This window comes from Callospermophilus lateralis, chromosome 1, assembly GCF_048772815.1.
Source record: "Callospermophilus lateralis isolate mCalLat2 chromosome 1, mCalLat2.hap1, whole genome shotgun sequence".
NCBI classification, from domain to species: domain Eukaryota; kingdom Metazoa; phylum Chordata; class Mammalia; order Rodentia; family Sciuridae; genus Callospermophilus; species Callospermophilus lateralis.
Window position 1 is genome coordinate 212757815 of NC_135305.1, and position 20848 is coordinate 212778662.

Here is a 20848-nt window from a genome sequence, read left to right on the forward strand (position 1 = left end):
TCTCTGAGCCCTCCATGAGGCACATAAACACACACACACACACACACACACACACACACACACACACACAGGATCACACAACACACCCTGGGCTCATGGTCTTATTTCAGCATGGCCTCTCAGTCCCAATCACACTGACAAGGCTGTGAGTGTCAACACAACAGAGATGATCAGTTCCCTACAGAATGTGGACAGGGCACCTGGAGAGTCCACTCAACACACTTTCCATGAACAAATGAGCAGACCCACTTAAAAATGCTGCTCTTCTTCCCTGTGTTTACAAAGGAGCATGAAAATCTGTGCATTCAACAGAGGGAGGAAGAGAAATAGAGAAGGGTGGGGAGGGAGAGAAAAGGAGAGAGAAGGCAAAGAGATGGATAGAACATGAAGAGATGAGGGCAGAGACAGGGCGAGCTGACGTGGATTCAGGGGAACAGGACTTTGCAAGCCCAGGTGTCTCTTCTACAGGAGGAAAAGGCTGCCTTGGTTTTGGCAGCATTCCAAACCCAGTGACCCTTACTGGGTGCCCAGCAAAAACCACAAATAGCAAAATTAAATTTGCAAAAAGACCTAAATAGTGACATTTTTAAACCTACTGTTTAATGTTTTTGGTAGTGCATTGCAGTAAAACCTAATGTTGGGGTCCTATTGACACAATCACACATGCATGGAATATAATTGGGTCCACCTTGGTTCCCAGTACATTCTCATTCCCTCCTCTCCTCCCACCCACTAACCCTAACCCTTTCTGATGTCAAGGCACCTGACAGATTGTACACTTCAAATAATTAAATGACCTAAGGTCAAAAATCAACAATACACAACAGCAGATGCCAAAGTACGTACAGAAAGTTGAGAACTTTTAATATGAAATGGCACATCTGTCTTCCCTGCTCACCCAACCTATTGGCTTTTCCCTAGATTCATAGCAGATAAGGCAGGCCTCTTTCTGTTTTAAAATTCACACAGAATTTTTGTACCTGTTTTTGAGTATACATGTGATAATTCAATATATGTATGTGCTGTGTGTTGATTAAATCAACGTGATTAGCATTTCATTCTCCTTAGACACCATTTCTTTGATTCCATGAATTGTGGAATCAATTTGTGGATGTTCTTGGGCTTGAGGGTATCTTACTTTTTATAAGTGTTATATTGTTAGACACAAAATAATGTATAGGTATTTTTATCAGGTATTTTTTAATGTTTTGATACACGAATACACTATTGTATAATGATCAGATCAGGGTACTAGCAATAAAATGTAAGAATAAATTGCTAGAGACTTGGAAATAAAAGATTAGAAAGTAGAACATAAAGTTGTGATTGCATCTTACCTAAAGATAAATAAACTTAAATTTATTTGTGGAGGATGTAGGTGATCTTTAGTGAAATGATGAAGGGGAATGCTTTCCAACTGCTGGCCAAGATGATGAGGGTTTTGGAAATGCACCTTCATGTAACAGTGCAAAATCAAGACACAGAGACACAACAGGGGTAGGAAAATAAATTGGAAATGTGCTGAAAAGGTAACTTATTAGCACAAAAAGTGCAGAAAAACTTTCATCAGAATTTTCATTTAAACTGAGGATTCCCAAGTGAAGAAATATCAGATTATTGAGTCAGATCTTTCAGAATGAAGAGTCCTGGCAGGAATTCAGTAACAAACACTCATCTATTGGAAGACATTAAAATCTATAGATTTGCAGACACTCCTCACAGACACACATCTCCACCTATGCACTGTGCTTATGTAAAAGAAACATGTGGCAACCTCAAAATTAGTGAAAAATATTCTGTTTGAAAGAATAAAATGGAAAAAAAGAAGTGGAAGGAATACATTCTAACCCAAAGCTAAGGGTATTAACAATTTGAAATAGAGAATTCAACAGCTTTCCAATTTACTTCATCTTGACAGTTTATGGAATAATTGCAAAATAAAACTCTATGGCATGCCCATTTTCACTTATTATGTAAATTTATTTTTCATTTGGATAATACTCAGAATGAAACAAGATTCTGTGAAATATCTGTATCAAGAGTTTCTCCTACAGGGATATTTGCAAAAAAAATCTTAAATCTGGATCTTTCTTACAAATATGAAAATGTGCTGAAATATGCTCCTTTGTAATTTTTTTTAAATGAGCTCCCTCCAGTGCCTATCTCTTCATTCATAATTCTCGATTTACACATTCCCCTTCATTGCAAAGGCACACAGACTTACATTTTACTTTAATTTGAGCCACTTCATGCCTCTTATCCCTCTTCTAATTGAACTTCTGTGACCATAAGTTAATGGTCAACAATGACCCTGTGTTGCTGATTTCTGAATCACTTCTCTTTTTAGTATCTGATAAATCCATTAATAAATTAAATAAGCTAGCAACAGACACCACCATCTCTGGGCTGCAGGCCAGGCTAGTTGGGCTCTCAGGGAACCTCAGGTGAAAGCTCCTGCCTTCATTCTCTTCAGTCCTCTCCTGCAGTGTCACTGGGTCCTCAGGCTCACCTGGGTGGCATCTCTGATGGGAGGGTCTTCATGCACATGCATCAGTTTTTCCCTGGATGTTGAAGGTGCAGAGTGAGGCTCTGACCCCAGACAGGAGAACAGGAATGGGTCCAGCTTTGGTCCTCAAGTCAGATTTCAAGATCCTGAAGAATCAAGTGTGCCACGGGGTGTGCACTCAGGGAGACTGGAGCAATCATAGTTTACAGCTTTCTCTATCTGCTCATTAGGCACATGACTTCTTTTTACTCTAACCTACAAGCACCTGATTTCCCTGCAGGACTCTGGTCTATACAGGAAAGGAAAAGTTTGCATAGATTCCCCTGAGATCAGAGTGGAATTGGGCAAATCCTCCCCTTATTACCACCAATCTGTCAGTGCCACCTTCCCAAAGTCCCAACCTCCCATCACCATATCCCTCATCTGACATAGTTTACTTCCATGTCTGAAGCTAAGAAACTTGTTTTGGTTAGGTATAGTATATCTTCAAAACACTGACTCACATTGGGAAGACAGCCTCTGGTGTCTCCAGAATTTTCCTATTTCCCTCTTATCAGAAAAGAATGCACTGTTTTTGTTTGTTGGTTGGTTGGTTGCTTGCTTGGTTTTTAAATGTGAAGCCATAAGACAACCCATCCTATATTCATCACACTTTGCCAATAATACCTGGAATTTCATGCTTCTAATAAACTCACATTTCTAATAAGAGACCAACTTATGGCTCTTGACTTCAGATGTTAGTTGAGTTTGAAGAGATGAATAAAGATATCTTCAGGTACCATGACCTGAGCTGTCTTCCCATTTCATGCTCATTCAAAGTTGGCTCTTTTCATATCCCTTCTCTCGCATTTCAAGAGGAAAAAATGGACATTTGTATGTACATGTGTATCCATTAGGGTTGACAACTCAACTTTTAAGCAAAATGTCTTACAAATCCAGAGGCACCCATGGTCTTATTCACACCCTGTACCATGACCACTTTCTGTGGTATTTTCCACACATTTCATTTATTCCTCACAACATTGGTCTGAATTTATGCTTATTTCCCAAGATTACCTTCAGAAAAAAGGAGCATTGGGGAGATTAATTTTCTTGATATTAGAGTTTTAATGGAGCCATATAAGTGTCACATATTTTTAGGGCACCATGTGATGTTTCCATACTGGTATACACTGGGCAATGTCCAGATCAAGGTAAGCATATATACCTCCCCAAGATTTATCATTTTTTTGTGGTGACAACACTCAAGAGTGGTTTCAAAAAAAAAGGAAAGTGAAAAAGGGAAGGGGGAGAGGAGGAAAGAGGGAAGTAATGGGGACTAAGTTGGAGCAAATTGTATTCCATGCTTTATGATTATGTCAAAATGAATCCCCAATATTATATATAATTATAAAGCACTGATTGCAAAGGATATTGGATTCCATCATTTTTGAAATATGCAGGACCTTATCAAGACCCTACTGTGCAACAGAATAGCAGAACCAATTCCTCCTACCTGACTACAACTTAGTACCCTGGGGCCAACCTTCTTCTGTCACTCCCGCTCCCTTTACCCTTTCCAGCATCTGGGAACTAGTATTCTGCTCTGTGCTCCTGTGAGAGCAACTTCTGTACCTTCTACATGTGAGTGAGATTCTGCCGTACTTGCCTCTGTGCCTGGCATGATGCCCTTCACACGGTGACCTCCAGTTCTCTCCATAGGATCAAGGATGCCAACTTTATTAAAATTATATATAAAACAGTAAAACCTTATTGAGCACATTCTTCAATTGAGCACATGAGGGGAACTGTTCATAGTAACACTTTATATATTTTATGAATAACTTGGAAAGAGGAGGTCAAAGTCTCCAGAGCAGAGGTAGTTAGGAATAGATGGAAGCATTAATTGTCTTCATTTTTATCAATATTACTGTGCACAAGGATTAAAGTATTACACTGTGCCCATACTACATGCAATTATTACATGTTAATTACACATATTTCTGAAATTGTTTAAGAAAATAGACTTGTTGGCTATCCTAACACGATCATTACACACTGTATATATGAATTGAATTAATATGCCACTCTCTAAAAATTTATAGAATTAAGAAAATAATTTTGAATGAAATGTCTTAAATTATGCATATCAATAAATTGATAAGATAATAGAATAAATCAGACATTATTACCCTATGTGCTTACATGATTATAAGACCTGTATTACTCTACATCATGTATAACCCCATGAATGAAAAGTTATACTCCATTTATGTATGATCTATCAAAATGCATTCTACTGTCATGTATAACTAATTGAAATAAATTTTTAAATACATAAATTAAAAGAAACACTGATAAGAAAATAAAAATTAGGGAAAACATATGATATATTGTGTACTGTGGAAATTTATCTCATTACTACTAATAATTTACCTACCTACAACATCAAGTTTTAAACCTTAAATAGGGACAATAAAATGTAACCTATAAATAAAGTAAATTAATCCAAAGTAGTAAAATAGACATGTACAGATTATTTCAAAACAATTAGAATCTTAAAAACTCACGAAGAAATGATCAATGTGCCTGAGCCAGTGACCAAAAGAATAAATACAAATGGTTTAGGAACATGAACCCATGCTCAATTTCATGAATACACAGAGAAAGTCACATTAAAACCATCAAGGGAACTTTAAATACCTTACCTTGGTGTTCACTTTAGTCCTAAAACTCCAACACCCAGAGATAGAGAGCTTCTTTGTTGGGGAGAATCCCAGCAGAAGGAGTTTGTATCAGAAGCTTCTCTTTTCTTTGACCTTGAGCTTTAACATTGGAAGAGCTTCTCTAGCGCCAGCTGGACATCAGGTCTGGGAGCCGGGCCTGGTCCACACAGCTTGTGGGGGAGGGGCTCTTCATCCACTCTGTGACCTCAAGCTCGTTGCCTGGTGACCAGAAGGTCCTGCTACCTCATGAAGGAGTGACCAGGAACCTCCAGAGACAGTGTGTATCAGATGGTCCAACCAACTGGCAAATGCTGAGTGGAGTTTTTAAATCTTTAGTTTAATGTTTACTGACATGTGATTGTACATCTCAATAGGGGTGAGTGTGGTATTTTAGCACATACTATGGTGTGTGCTGAACGAAACACCTTAAGGAAACTTTCCCTCCCCATAACATTACTTATGATTCCAGGTTTGTGCTCCTCACGTCAGATCTTCACAAAACACACGTCAAGATCTGGAAACTGCAGCCCCCACCCACCTCTAGTCACTGAGAAACACCAGGACTGGGTCTTCCTATTCACCTGTGCTCCTGTACCTGTTATCCAGCCTCCCCTGCTCCTGCTCCTCCTGCCTCCTTCCCAGCCTCCAGTGTCACTATTCTGTATATAGATTGAGGCTCCTTTGACCTCCACATAGGAGCACATGCAGTGTTTGCTTCTGTCTGGCTTCTTTCACGGGACACAAGGGCCTGTCCCCTTCATTGTGATGTAAATGACAGAATTTTAATCTTCTTGAAGACTGAAGAGCTCAGTTAGGGATATACCTCATTTCCTTTTCTATGTATCCACAGATGGGAAGCTCGGCTGGTTCCATACCTTGACTACTGTGAAGAAGGTGGGGAGTGCAGATATGTCTTTGGGTGCTGAGTTCACTTCCTCTCTCCCTTTATTATCAAGATCTACCTCCGTGAGTCTGGATTATTTTACTGCCTCAAAGCCTCTCAGATCATCTGCCCATGTGTATTTTTGTTGCTCAGATTCTCTCTTCTTTCTCTTCAATCATCTCCTAATTTCATCCTATTGAACTAATATTCACACAGGACAAATTCCTTACCAGGAACTGTACGAGACATCATGGTTGCAGGCACAGAAGAGATAGGGTTCAGAATTTCTAGGAATTCATAGTGTGTGAGTGGAGAACTTCAGTAAGTAGAGGATGATGGGAAGGAAAGAGGATCCAACAAAAAGGCAAATCTTCAGAGTTGGTCTCATTTGCATCACCTCAGAACACATCTCTGCAAGTGAGTTTCCAGGGCAACAAGGCATCACTTGTGAGGTTATTTGTTAAAGGTATAATTTTGGTTTGTTAAAATTGAAGACAATCCCTTATTGTAGATAACTGGGAAAGTGCCCTGTTATATTCACACAACTGAGATTTCCTGGTGAAAGTTAAAAGGCTGATCCAATGTGGAACCTCAGGAACAGTCCTGAGGACAGGGAGGTCCTGAAGGGAGACCCCAGGGAGGAGTGGCTTTAAAAACCTGTGAAAGCTGAAGTCGTCAAAGGGCTGGAAGGAGGAGGCCAGGCTCTCGGGCCCTTGATGTAGTGCCCACTGCTGCTCAGGAGAGTCCTGCCATGGCCTTCATTGGGGCACCATCCATCTGACCCCTCCAACTCCCTGCTCCTCAGACTGTAGACAAAGAGGCTCAACATGTGGGTGACACCAAGGCCACATCAAGGTCATCTAGACAACAAAGTGCCTGCAGAACTGAGGAAGACCTCAAGGCCAGTGCTATAGTTTCAATCTTAAGTGTCACCCAAAGGCCCTGTGTTAAAGCTTGGTCCCCAGCTTGGTGCTATTGGAAGGTGGAGGAAATAGTAAGAGAAAGGTCTAGTGGGAAATCTTAGTTCATTTGGGAATTGCCCTTGAAAGGGCTTGTAGGACCCCAATCTGTTCCTCTATCTCTTCCACATCCAGGCCATGTGGTCAGCGGCTTTCTTCTGCTACATTCTTGCCACCCCTTGTCATGTGCTCATTGCAATAGGGCCAAACCATGGGGCCAATCCAAAACAGATTGGAATCTTGAAAACTGTGAGCCAAAATAAATGCTCTCTTCTTATAAATCCATTATCTCAGGTGTTGTGTTACAGTAACAGAATGCTGACTCGCATAGAAAGTGCATGATGCAAGGACCTTACCAATAGTTTAGACCCACTTGCAGAAAAGGCTTTGAACTGGTTTTTGACTGTCAAAATTCTAGAATGATAGAAGCAAAGAACACTACTATGTTATTGATGAGGTTGCCCTAAGAGGGGAACTCAGGTTTCTGAAAAGTCCAGAACAGTGTGGGGTTCCTATTTTGTGCAGAAGGTGGGCAGTAGAAGAGGTTTACTTAAGTAAAAGCCATATTCTAAATGAAATATTCATCAGTACTGTCTTCTCTCATCTCTATGTAGCAGAGATCAAGATCAATGAATTGTCATATGCCAACATTTCTTTTTGTAACAAATCTGTTTATTTCAATATCCAACATTTTTACCCCAACCTGAAAAGCAGACTTCACCACAGTCTTTGTACATTTTGTGTGTGGGTTGACATAGTCATCAAGATGGTGTTCTCTTTCATTTACCAGCTCTCATTAGAAGAAAGCACATGAGGGGAATTTGAAGCCTAGGATGCACCAGGGCAGCACTGACAGCTTGCAATTCCATGGGAGAAAGTGAACAGCAACCATGAGTTCAGGAGGAAAGGAGAACACATCAACATTTAAACTATGTACAAATGGCTTGCTCTGCTTTCCCTTTTGATTTATAATTCTTAATGGAACTTTCCATTTGGAGAAAGTTTTGGATTAACATGTGGTAGTAAAAAAAGAGAGAGATAAATCTAAAGACCATTTTATCAGTTTCCACCATGGTAACACTGAGCAAAATATCACAGGCAGCTCATCAGTGCTGATAACAAGGAAAGGAACACACAGAGCCAGGAGAAGCTCCCTGCCCATGTCTTACCACATCATTCACACAGGCTCAGATAGGGAGTCAATCTAAGTGCCCATCACCAGGGGAGTGAAGGGAAAAAACGTGGCATATATACAACATGGAACACCATTTATCCTTATGTAGGATGAAATCCTGTCATTTAGGCCAATGTGGATGGAACCGGAGCACATTGTGCTAAGTGAATAAGGCAGGTACCAAAAGTACTTCATGGTCTCTCTCAAATAAGGAAGATAAAAATAAAATAAAATAAATGCTAACTTGAATATAGAATAGAGATTACTATACATCAGGTTGGAGAGGGTGGATAATGGATGGCTATATTTGATGAGTGTTCACCATGGGCATGTGTGGAAATATCACACTGAACCTCCTTAATATTTACAGTTATTTACGCTCATCAAATAACAAACAGAACAATTCCCAGGAGTCAAGGATCCCATGTTTTGCCCTGTTACAGCCCCATCCACCTTTCTCCCTGCCCAGTGCCTGACCCCCCAAAACCATCAATCTGCTCATTTTATATATATATATATATATATGTGTGTGTGTGTGTGTGTGTGTGTGTGTGTGTGTGTGTATTGCTAGCATTTCAAAAGTGTGGTCTAGCACATAAAAACATGCACCTGGGAAAAATGGTGGAGTAGATACATCTGGGCACTCTGAACAACACGCTGAAATAGAAACACAATCCAAAAGTGAGAATAAAACCTAATGAACAGCTAATACCTTGGGATGTTAAAGGCTACCTTTTCAAAAATGGAAGTTTTGAAAATAATATAGGAAAAAAATCAAAAATACAAAATTGGAATATCTATTCTCATCCATGCATGGTGCACACTTGGAATCCCAGTGACTCAGGAGTCTGAGGCAGGGTGATCACATATCAAAGCCATCCTCAGCAATGTAGTAAGGACCTAAGCAACATAGCAAGACACTGTCTCAAACAAAAAAACAGAAAGGGCTGTGCCTATGGCTCACTGGTTAAACAGCCTTGGGTTCAATCCACAGTATTAAATTTTATTTTCTCAGATTTACTTCCACAATAAAATTGTTAAAATTAACTTTAGTTGTTATATGAAGTTTTTCACATGAGAATACTTATTATGCATATTTTAAGCAAAATGAAAAATTACTTAGCATGATATATGTCATTTGAGATTATTTCTAAAAATATATCTTATGGGATAAATGAGAATTTTCAAGTATTTCTCATCCAAAGTGGGAATAATTTGGGACAAGTTGGAAATGACAGGGGAAAGGGGTGAATTTCATTGTGATCACAGTGTGCAATAAAGTGAAAGGTGTAGTGGGATTGTATGTCAAAGTTGAAATCCAAGAAATGAAACTCTGTGTTAACGTAGCAGGATCCAGTCCTGCTTCCACATTCCAGCGAAGAAATGCAGATTCTGCTACTGAGGCTCTGATCCCTGAAATCAAGGGCACTTATTCAGTTTCAGCACAATTAACACTTTCATCTTCCTGTGTCACAAATTTTTCTCAGAGCACTCTTGATGTCCTTGTTCCTCAGACTGTAGATGAAGGGGTTCAGCATGGGGGTGACCACAGTGTACATCACTGAGGCTGTTGCAGTAGAGTGTGAGTTTTGGGTCACAGCAGTGCTGAGATACACACCTAGGGTTGTGCCATAAAATAAGGAGACCACAGAGAGGTGAGATGCACAGGTGGAGAAGGCTTTGTACTTGCCCTGAGCTGATGAGATTGCACGGATGGAGGACACTATTTTGAAGTAAGAGTAAAGGATGCCAGTGAGGGGGGCAAGAGCCAGCAAGAAAGAAGCAATATATATCATCACCTCATTGAGAAAGATGTCAGAGCAGGCATGCTGAATCACCTGGTTAAGTTCACAGAAAAAGTGTGGGATTATTTCCAAGTCTGTGCAGAAGGACAGCCGCAATATCATTAAGCTATGTAACAATCCATGTAGGACACTCACAACCCAGGACACCAGAACTAGCAATCCACAGAGCCTGCGGTTCATGATGACCATGTAGTGCAGGGGGTGACAGATGGCCACATACCGGTCATAGGCCATCACAGTCAAAAGGAAGCCATCCAACCCAGCAAAGAGTACAAAAAAGTGAATCTGGGTGATGCAGCCTGCATAGGTAATGGCCTTGCTCTGTGTCTGAATGTTCGCCAACATCTTTGGGACAGTGTTGGAGGTGAAGCAGATGTCTACAAAGGACAGGTTGGAGAGAAAGAAGTACATGGGTGTGTGTAGGTGGGAGTCTGAGATGGTGGCCAGGATGATGAGCAGGTTCCCCAGCAGAGTGACCAGGTACATGGACAGGAAAAGGCCAAAGAGGAGGAGCAACTGTTCTGGATCCTCTGTAAGTCCCGAAGAAGGAATTCTAAATGTTGAGTATCATTCCCTGTTTCCAAATGCATGTGACTACCAGAAATGAGAAAAAAGAGCATAACTTTTTTTTTACAGACAGGTATTACATCATTGAAATGAAACAATACATATTTTGCTATAAAAATAATTTTAGTGATGTGTGTGTCAGTCATGTTGGAGTGGTTGCCTAACATATGCAAGGCCCTGGTTACCATCCACACACCTCAAAACAATAGAGAAATGCCAAGAGAATGGGGAAAAAATAACTTCTATTGAACATGTGTGGCTCTTGTCCCCTAAGGGATCTTGTGTCACCTCTGAAGAGGAATTCCTGTTTTATTCTGAAGATTTGACTAGGAAGTCATGCATTTCAGAATTCTAGTAAGAAAGTTATTCAGGCCTTTGAGAAGTGTAAATTGAGCACCCCTCCTGAGCACTTTGGTTGTTTCTGTGTTTTGGCTACTACAGTGAATTGTGCATCCGTCAACGTGGAAGGGCAGATCTCTTCAAAATACCCATTTCATTCTCTTTGGCCACATACCCAGTAATAGGATTGCTAATCAAGTGATAACTGTATTTTAATTTTGTGGAGTCTCCATAATGTTCTCCATAATGGCTTCAATAACTTGCATTCCTACCAACTCCAGGTCAGGATTCCTTTTCTTCCCCCATAATCATTGGCCCTTTTCGATAATAGCCCTTCCACCTGAAGTTATGTCACACTCTACCATAATTTTGATTAGCATTTCCCAAATAATTAGCAATTTTGAGCATATTTCACACAGCTATTGGCCATTTGTAAGTGGTACAGATACACAGTGGAATAATAACAGCTGTTAATGAAATGATGAGTCTTATCATTCAGACAACATAGATGAACCTGGGGACATTTATGAAGTGAAATCAGCCAGGTACAGGAACACCATAGCTGCATGATATCATTCTTGTGTGGATTCTGAGAAATTTGATCTCATAGAATGTCAGAATAGCAGGATGGTCACCAGAAGCTGAGGTGCATTCTGGGCCCAAAGGGAAGCTCCTCAAGGGGAAAAATTACAGTAAGAGAAGAGGAATAGCTTCTGGTGATGTACTGTACAGTGGGGTAATTATAGTTAAAATAATATGTTCCCTATTTTAAAATAGATAGAGGGGAGGATTTTAATGTTTGTCAGAGAGAAATGATAAATGATTCAGAAAATTAAGCCAATCATACTTGTTCAACTATTACACAATTTATACATGTATGTAAATATTAAGTTATTTTTGTGAACTTGTATAATTATATGTCAATTAAAAATAAAGCAATAACTAATTACTGAGTACCAAGTATGTTCCACGCACTGGATGAGTAATCTGTATGAGTTAAAACACAGAAGTCCCCATTATCCAAAGAGAGGGAGAGAACATAAGCCAAAATGGTAAAAATCACCTAATATGTCTCATGGTGATAGGAACTAAGAGGAAAAAGAAAGAGCAGAGAGGTATTTGTAGTTTTATAGCAATGCAGGGATAACCAGCAGAAAGAGGGGCATCCAAAGAGAGACCACAAGGAAGGCAGGGCAGGAGCCACAAGTCATCCTCAGTGGGGCGGTCTTCACTAGGGGACAGTAAGTGCACAGGTCCTAAGGAACATGCTTGTTTCAAAAAACTGAGGCATGAAAGAAAGCTGTTGGCAAGAAGGAGGTAAAAGACCGAGAGTGATGAGATTTGGTGTCAGAGAATAGCAAAGAATGAGCTGGCCTCACTGCTCTCTGAGACTACAAGGTACAGGGAGTCCTTCATCCACACCCTAAGCGTCTTGCCCTTAGATTTGCTGCAAACACATTCTGTGGATTGCAAAAGAATTCCTTCCTTGCTACCAGCTGAAGGTTAAGTTCTAGCCTCGAGCTTCTAAGAATCACCCTGGAATTTATAAGATCATTTCACCTTTTCTGAGCCCTCCATGAGGCAAACACACACACTCACACACTCTGATAGCCTGGTTTCTGCCATGGCCTCTCAGCACCAATCACCTGTCAAGGTTGTGAGCTTCAACAAAGCAAGCCAAGTTTGTCTTTTCTCTGAAGAATGTGGACAGGGTACCTATAGATTTCACTCGACAATCTTTACATGAACAAATGAGTGAACCCACCTTATATACAAACAGAGACATGATAAATTGTGGTATAAAGGGGTATTAAGAAATGTAATGCAAAAAAAAAATCAATGAGAGCTAATGTATAATGGCATAATTTGGCATGAACATACTTTAAATACAGAGTTATGAAAAATTGTGCCGTGAATGGATAATTATGAATATAATGCATTCCACTATTGTCATGTATGAACAAAAAATAAAAAAAGAAGAATACCTCTTTTCTTCCCTGTGTTTGAAAAGGAGGATGAAAATCTGTGCAGTCAATAGAGGGGAAAAAAGAGAAATAGAGAAAGATGAGGAATGAGAGAAAAGGAGAGAGAAGGCAAAGGGGTGGACAGAACATGAAGAGGTGAGGGCAGAGAGAGAGTGAGCTGACGTGGACCCAGGGGAACAGGACCTTTCAAGCCCAGGTGTCTCTTGTCCAGGAGGGAAAGGCTGCCTTGGTCCTGGCAGGGTTCCAAATCCAGTGACCCTCGCTGAGTGCCCAGCACAAACCATAAACAGCAAAATAAAGTTGCCCCAAACACCAAAGTGGTGACATCATATTCTTAATCTACATTTTTAATGTTGTTATTATTGCATTGCAGTGATGCATAGTGTTAGGGTCATTAAATAGTTTTAGTTGTAGATGGTCACAATACCTCTTTCTTGTGTCAAGGCACCTGAGAGACCTATACACTTAAAAAGGAAAAAAAAATGACCAAAGGTAAAAAATCAGCAATTCACAAAAGGAGATATGCAACATCCTACAGGAAAGTGGGGAACATTGATTATGAAATAGCAGATCTGTCTTCCCTAGTTCTGCCCCTTTCACCTGACCTATTGGCTCATCCCTAGTTATGTTGCAGATAAGGCACACCTTTGTCACTATTTTAAAATTATTACACAATCATTGTGCCTGTTTACTGAGTATATATGTGATCATTCCATATATGTATGTGCCGTGTGACGATCACATCAGGGTAATTAGCCTTGAAATCTCATTAAGTCCTTACCATTACTTTGCTTGCTTTGTGTGTGTGGCATCATTTCATGATTGTTCTTGTGTTTGGGGCTTTTAAAAAATTTTTGTACATGTTATTTTGTTAGACATAATAATTATATGTTTATGAGGCATATTGTGATGTTTTGATATATGAAAATGTTGCATAATGATCAAAAAAGGGTATTAACAAGAAAATGTAAAAATAAATTGCTAGAGTCTTGGAAATAAATGATAAGTAAGTAGAGTAAAAACTTATGATTGAATCTTATCTAAAGATAAACAAACACCATATACTTGTGGAAGATGTATATGCTCTCTAGTAAAATGATGAGAAGCAATGCATACATTATTACATTGTGGAAAATCAAGAGGCACAGAGACCTAAGAGAAACATGAAACTAAGTTGGAAATATGTTGAAAAGTTGACTTATTAGTGCAAGGAGTACAGAAGAACTTTCACCAGCATTTTCGTCTAAAGCAAGGATTCACAAGTCAAGAAATATGTGATTGTTCAGTCACATCTTTCAGAATGAAAAATCCTATGAGGTGCCCAATAACAAACACTGGCGGATTGGAAAACGTTAGAATCTGTGGACTTTCAGAAACAACCCACAGATACATCTCCACTTATGTGCTGTGCTTATGTAAATGAAACTAGGGACAACATGCAAAATCTGTGAAAAAAAAAAACTCTAAGAATTAAAAAAAAATAGAATGAGAGGGAATACACTCCAACCCTAAGCAAAGGGTCTTAACAATTTGAAATAGAGAGGTTGACAGCCATCCTGTTGAATTCATCTTGACTGGTTGTGAAATACTTACAATGTAAAACTCTTTGGCATACTCATCTTCACTTATTAAGTTAGTTCATTTTCCATGTGGATACTCAGAAAGGAAGAGGAGTCAATGAAATATCTATATCATGATTTTCTCCTGCAGGAATTTATTTACAGAAATTCCTAAATCAGACCTTTCTCTCCAATATGAAAATGTGCTGAAATATCTTCCATTATACCTTTTTTTTTTTAAATGAGCTCCCTCCAGTGCATATCTCTCCATACTTAATACTGTATTTACCCATTCCACTTCATTGCAAATGTAAGCAGACTTACATTTTACTTTATTTAAACCACTTGTGCCTCTTATCCCTCTTCTAATTGAGATTCTGTTACCATAAGTTAATGGTCAACAGTGACCCCGTGTTCCTGAATTCTTGGTCACTTCTCCTTTTTAGTATCTTATAAATCCATTAATAAATTAATTAAGCTAGCAAAGGACACCACCATCTCTGGGCTGCAGGCCAGGCTAGTTGGGCTCTCAGGGAACCTCAGGTAAAAGCTCTGCCTTCATTCTCTTCAGTCCTCTCCTGCAGTGTCACTGGGTCCTCAGGCTCACCTGGGTGGCATCTCTGATGGGAGGGTCCTCATGCATAGGCTTCAGTTCTTCCCTGGATTTTGAAGTGCAGAGTGAGGCTCTGACCCCAGACAAGAGAACAGAAATGGGTCCCGCTTTGGTCCTCAAGTCAGATGTCAAGATCCTGAAGATCAAGTGTGCCCAGGGAGTGCACTCAGGGAGAGCAGGAGAAATCACAGCCCACAGCTTTCTCTATCTGCTTATTAGGCACATGTCCTTCTTTTTACTCCAACCTCTAAGCACCTGATTTCCCTGCAGGACTCTGGTCTATAATCAGGAAAGGAAGAGTTTGCATAGATTCCCCTGAGATCAGAGTGGAGTGCTATTAATCTGCCCCTTTTTACCACCAATTCATGAGCCTCACCTTCCTGATGTCCCACCACCCATCACCACATCCACCCTTTGTGTTCCACTTTTCTTTCCATGCCTAAAACTAAGAATGCTGCCCTGGTTAGGTATCTTGTGCCCTCAAAATGCTGACTCACATTGGGAACATAGACTCTGGCATCTCCAGAAATTTTCCATTCCATTTTTAAACAGAGGAGTGAGCTGTGTTCTTTGTTTGTTTGTTTGTTTGTGAAATGTGAAAACATAAGACGGCACCTCCTGCACTCATCACACTTTGCTGATGATACCAGAAATTTCATGCTGGTAATGAACTTACATTTCTATAATGAGGGACCAAATGATGGTTCTTGATTTCGAATGTGAGTATGAGTTGAAAGAGATAAAGACCTAGAATGATAAAAACTACATACCCTGCTATGTTATTAATGAGGTTGCCTGAACGGAGGAACTCAGGACTCTGGCAAGATCTCAGAACAGTGTGGGGTTCCCATGTGTGGGCAGAAGGGAGGCAGTAGGAGATGTTCTTAAATAGTAAAAGCCACAGTGTAAATCACATGTCCATTTGTACCATCTCCCCTAGTCTCTACAGAGAAGAGAGTGAGGACAATGAAATATCAGATGCCAACATTTCTTTATAGTCTCAAATCTGTTTATTTCAATATCCAACATTTTTACCCCAATCAGAAAGTACACTTCACAACACTCTTCTGTACGTTTTATGTCTGGATTGACAGAAAGCCACAGCCCATTATCAACAAGTCTGTGTTCTCTTTCATTAACCTGCTCTTGTTTGAAGAAAGTACATAGAGTAATTTTAAACACAGGATGCACCATGACAGGAGTGACAGCTGACAGTCACATGGGAGAAAGTGAACAGCAATCACAGGTTCAAGAGGAAAGGGAAACACATCAAAATGTGAACAGTTTATAAATGGCTTCTTCAGATGTCCATCACTTTTTTATTCATAATTTTTAATTGAACTTTTTAATTGGAGAAAATTGGAGATTAATGGGCAGTAGTAATAACTGACAGGGAGAGAGCAAAGGCCCCTTTTATGAGCTTCCACCATGATAACACTGAGCAAAATATCACAGCCAGGTGTTTACACTGATAACAAGGAAATGAAGTCACAGCAAAGAGAATCGTCCATGGCCATGTTTACTGTAGCATCATTCACAATAGCTATGCTATGAGGTCACCTAAGTGCCCATCACCTGATGAGAGGAGGAAAGCAACATGGCATATATACAACTTGAACATACTCAGCCACATGTAAGGATGAAATCCTGTTATTTGGGGCAATGTGGATGGACCTAAAGGATATTGTGCTCAGTGATGAGGCAGATACCGAAAGACCACTACTTCATGGTGTCTCAAGAGGAGGTTAATAAAAGGCAAAATATCACCCTGAACAAAGGATAGAGATTACTAGATGTTGGGAAGTTGTTGGAGAGGGTGGATAAGGGAGGCTGGATTTGATCAGTGCACACTGTGGGCAGGTGTGGAAATATCATGCTGAGCATAACATTTACAATAATTTATTATCATCTAAAAAATACAGAATAGCTCTCATCAGTCAAGGGTTCAGAGATTTGCCCTGTTATAGCCCCATATACTCCCCTCCCTGCCCAGAGCCCAGAACTTCAAACCATTAATCTATTCACCATTTATACATTGCTAGCATTTCAAAAGTGTTGTCTAGCACATAGAAATATGTGCCTGGGAAAAATGGCCGAGTAGATACCTCTGGAAACCTATTTTGCCCATGACTATGTTAGGCACTGTGGACACCATGCTGAAAAAGAAACAGGATCCAAAAAGTTGAGAATAAAACCTAATGATCAGCTAATGTCATGGTATGTTAAAGGCTACATTATGAAGATTGGAAGTTCTGGTAGTAATACAGGAAATGAATCATGAACACACAATTGAAAATGTATTCTCTGTCATGCATGGTGGTGCATGCTTATAATCCCAGTGACTCAGGAGGCTGAGGCAGGAGGATCAAAGATGAAGATCAGCCTCAGAAATTTAGTGAGGCCCTAAGTACTTAGCAAGATACTTTATCAAATAAGAACCAGAAATGTCCATGGATATGGCTCAGAGGTTCCCATCCATAGTACTACTAATATTTTTTTTCTGAGATTTGCTTCCACAATAAATTTATGATAATAGGCTAATTTTATAAATATTATTTTCACAAGTGAATACAAATCATGACTATTTTTAGTAAAATAAATAATTAAATAGCATGACATATGTCATTTAAGATAAAATTATTTCTAAAATTATATCTGATGGAACTAATGAGAATTTTCAAATATTTCTCATCCTAAGATGGGAATGATTTGGGGAAAATTTGGAATTGACAAATTAAAAGGATTGAATTTCTAATAAATCAGAATGTGCAATAAAAATAATGACTTAGTGATTTTGCAGAAGTCAAAATCAAAGATATGGAAAAGCAGAAATAAAGGAGAAGGAGCAAGTTCTGCTTCCAGAATCTGATAAAGAAACTCAGATTCTGAATTGGAGGCTCTGAGCCCTGCAATCACGGGCACTTATTGGGTTTCACTAGAATTGACATTTTAATGTTTCTCTCTCAGAGTCTTCTCAGAGCACTCTTGATGTCCTTGTTCCTCAGACTGTAGATGAAGGGGTTCAGCATGGGGGTGACCACAGTGTACATCACAGAAGCAGTTGCAATGGAGTGTGAGTTTTGGGTCACAGCAGAACTCAGATACACACCAAGGCCTGTGCCATAAAATAAGGAGACCACAGACAGGTGAGATGCACAGGTGGAGAAGGCTTTGTACTTGCTCTGAGCTGATGAGATTGCACGGATGGAGGACATTATCTTGCAGTAAGAGTAAAGGATGCCAGTGAGGGGGCCAACAGCCAGCAAGAAAGAAGCAAAATATATCACCACCTCATTAAGAAAGGTGTCAGAGCAGGCACGCTGGACCACCTGGTTAAGTTCACAGAAAAAGTGGGGGATTTCCAAGTCTGTGCAGAAGGACAGCCTCAACATCAGTAAGCTTTGTAACAGTGCATGTAGGACACTCACAACCCAGGACACCAGAACTAGCAATGCACAGAGTTGGTGGTTCATGATGACCATGTAGTGCAGGGGGTGACAGATGGCCACATACCGGTCATAGGCCATCACAGTCAAAAGAAAAATGTCCAATCCTGCAAAGAGTACAAAAAAGTTCATCTGAATGATGCAGCCTGCATAGGTAATGGCCTTGCTCTGTGTCTGGATGTTCACCAGCATCTTGGGGATGGTGGTGGAGGTGAAGCAGGTGTCCACAAAGGACAGGTTGGAGAGGAAGAAGTACATGGGTGTGTGCAGGTGGGAGTCTGAGATGGTGGCCAGGATGATGAGCAGGTTCCCCAGCACAGTGACCAGGTACATGGACAGGAAAAGGCCAAAGATGAGGGGCTGCAGTTCTGGGTCCTCTGAAAATCCCAGAAGAAGGAATTCTAAACGTTGAGTATCATTCCCTGGTTCCATATGCACGTGACTACCAGAAATGAGAAAAAGAGCATAACTAATTTTCCCATAGACAAGTATTACATCATTGAAGTGAGACAGTACATATTTTGATGTAAAGAAATTGATTTTAGGGATGGGTGTGTAGCTCAGTGGAGGAGTGCTTATCTAACATGATCAAGGCCCAGGATTCCATCATTAGCCCCACAATAAACAAAAAGAAAAACAAAACAAAACAATGGAATGGAAAGTAATTAACTTCTATAGAACATGCATGTGTCTGTCATGTCCCCCTAAAGGATGCTGTGCCATCTCTGTTGATGAATTCCTCTTTCACTCCCAGGGTTTCACTACGAAGTCATGTATTTCAGAATTCTAAAGGGAAAATTAATAGTGTGTTTGAGAAGTATAAAACGAGCACCCCTGATGTGCACTCTGGTTGTTCCTGTAACTTGGCTACAGTAAATAGTGCATCAGTAAACATGGAAGGACAGATATCTCCACTACACCCATTTCATTTCCTCTGACTATATTCCCAATATTGTGATTGTGCATCATGCGATAACTGCATTTTAATTTTTATAGAACCTCCGTTCAAGATGGGTTCATTAATTTACTTTCCAAATAACTCTGGATAAGGAATTTTTTCCTCTATGTACTAACTAGCCCTTATTATCTTTGAACATTTTATAATGACCTTTTAACTGGAATAACTTTTCTTATTTCTGCCACAGCTCTCAGCACCAATCACCCTAACAAGGCTCTGAGTGTGGACACCACAGCTGAGATGACCTTTTGGAGAGTCCACTGGACACACTTTCCATGAACAAATGAGCAGACCCACTTAAGAAAGCTGCTCCTCTTCCCTGTGTTTAAAAAGGAGCATGAAAATCTGTGCAGTCAACAGCGGGAGGAAGAGAAATAGAGAAGGATGGGGAGTGAGAGAGAAGGAGACAGAAGGCAAAGGGGTGGATGGAACATGACGAGGTGAGGGCGAAACAGAGTGACCTGACGTGGACCCAGGGGAACAGGACCTTGCAAGCCCAGGTGTCTCTTCTCCAGGAGGAAAAGGCTTCCTTGGTCCTGGCAGCGTTCCAAACCCAATGACCCTCTCTGAGTGCCCAGCACAAAACAAACAGTAAAAGTATGTTTTCTAAAAGATCAAAGTAGTGACTGTTTTTTTTTTTACCTAGTTTTTAAATGTTTTATTATTGCTTTGCAGTGATACATAAGGTTGGGACTATTTTTTGAAAGTATTTTTTTTAGGTGGACACAATATCTGTATTCTCTTTACTAATTTTTTTTGTGGTGCTGAGGATCCAATACAGTGCATCAAACATGCTAGGCAAGCGTTCTGCCCCTGAGCCCCAGCCCAAGCCCTGTTGGGGTCATTCTGACACAATGTCACATGCAGGGAATGTGTTTTGCTCCCCTTCAGTCCCTAGTAGTTTCCCTCCTTCCCCTCCTCCCTCCCACTCTTCCTCTTCCTTATGTCAAGGCGTCTGACAGTCCATACACATTAGAAAAAATGATCAAAGGTGAAAATCAACAATTGACAACAGGAGATATCCAAAGTACCTACAGCAAAGTGGGGAACTTTTAATAGGAAACAGCAGATCTGTGTTCCTGTTTTGTTCCTTTCACCTGACCTATTGAGACTTCCCTAGATTCGCACAGTTACGGCAGGCCTCTTTCTCCCTGTTTTAAAATTCACACAGCATCATTGCCTGTTCACTGAGTTTATAGATGATAATCCACTATATGTGTGCTATGCTAGATCAAATGAGGATAAGGAGCTATCAATGACCAATTCATTGATTCCACATTTTTTTGTATGTGACATCAATTCCTGGTTGCTCTTGGGTTTTTTTTTAAATTTTCTTTAAGTATTATTTT

General features: G+C 40.1%; 2 protein-coding genes across 2 annotated transcripts; both read right to left on the bottom strand.

The window, feature by feature from the left end:
- Positions 1 to 9684: 9684 nt before the first annotated feature.
- LOC143400114 (olfactory receptor 7A10-like) lies at positions 9685 to 14704 on the bottom strand. The gene is made up of 2 exons (XM_076857413.2): positions 14665 to 14704; positions 9685 to 10562 (listed from the first exon to the last, which is right to left on the bottom strand). The coding sequence occupies exons 1-2, from the start codon at positions 14702 to 14704 to the stop codon at positions 9685 to 9687; spliced, it is 918 nt and encodes a 305-aa protein (XP_076713528.2).
- A 3354-nt stretch (positions 14705 to 18058) lies between these two features.
- On the bottom strand, positions 18059 to 18973 carry LOC143410243 (olfactory receptor 7A5-like). The gene has a single exon (XM_076871011.2). It carries the CDS (start codon positions 18971 to 18973, stop codon positions 18059 to 18061), a length of 915 nt encoding a protein of 304 aa, XP_076727126.2.
- Between the last annotated feature and the right edge of the window lie 1875 nt (positions 18974 to 20848).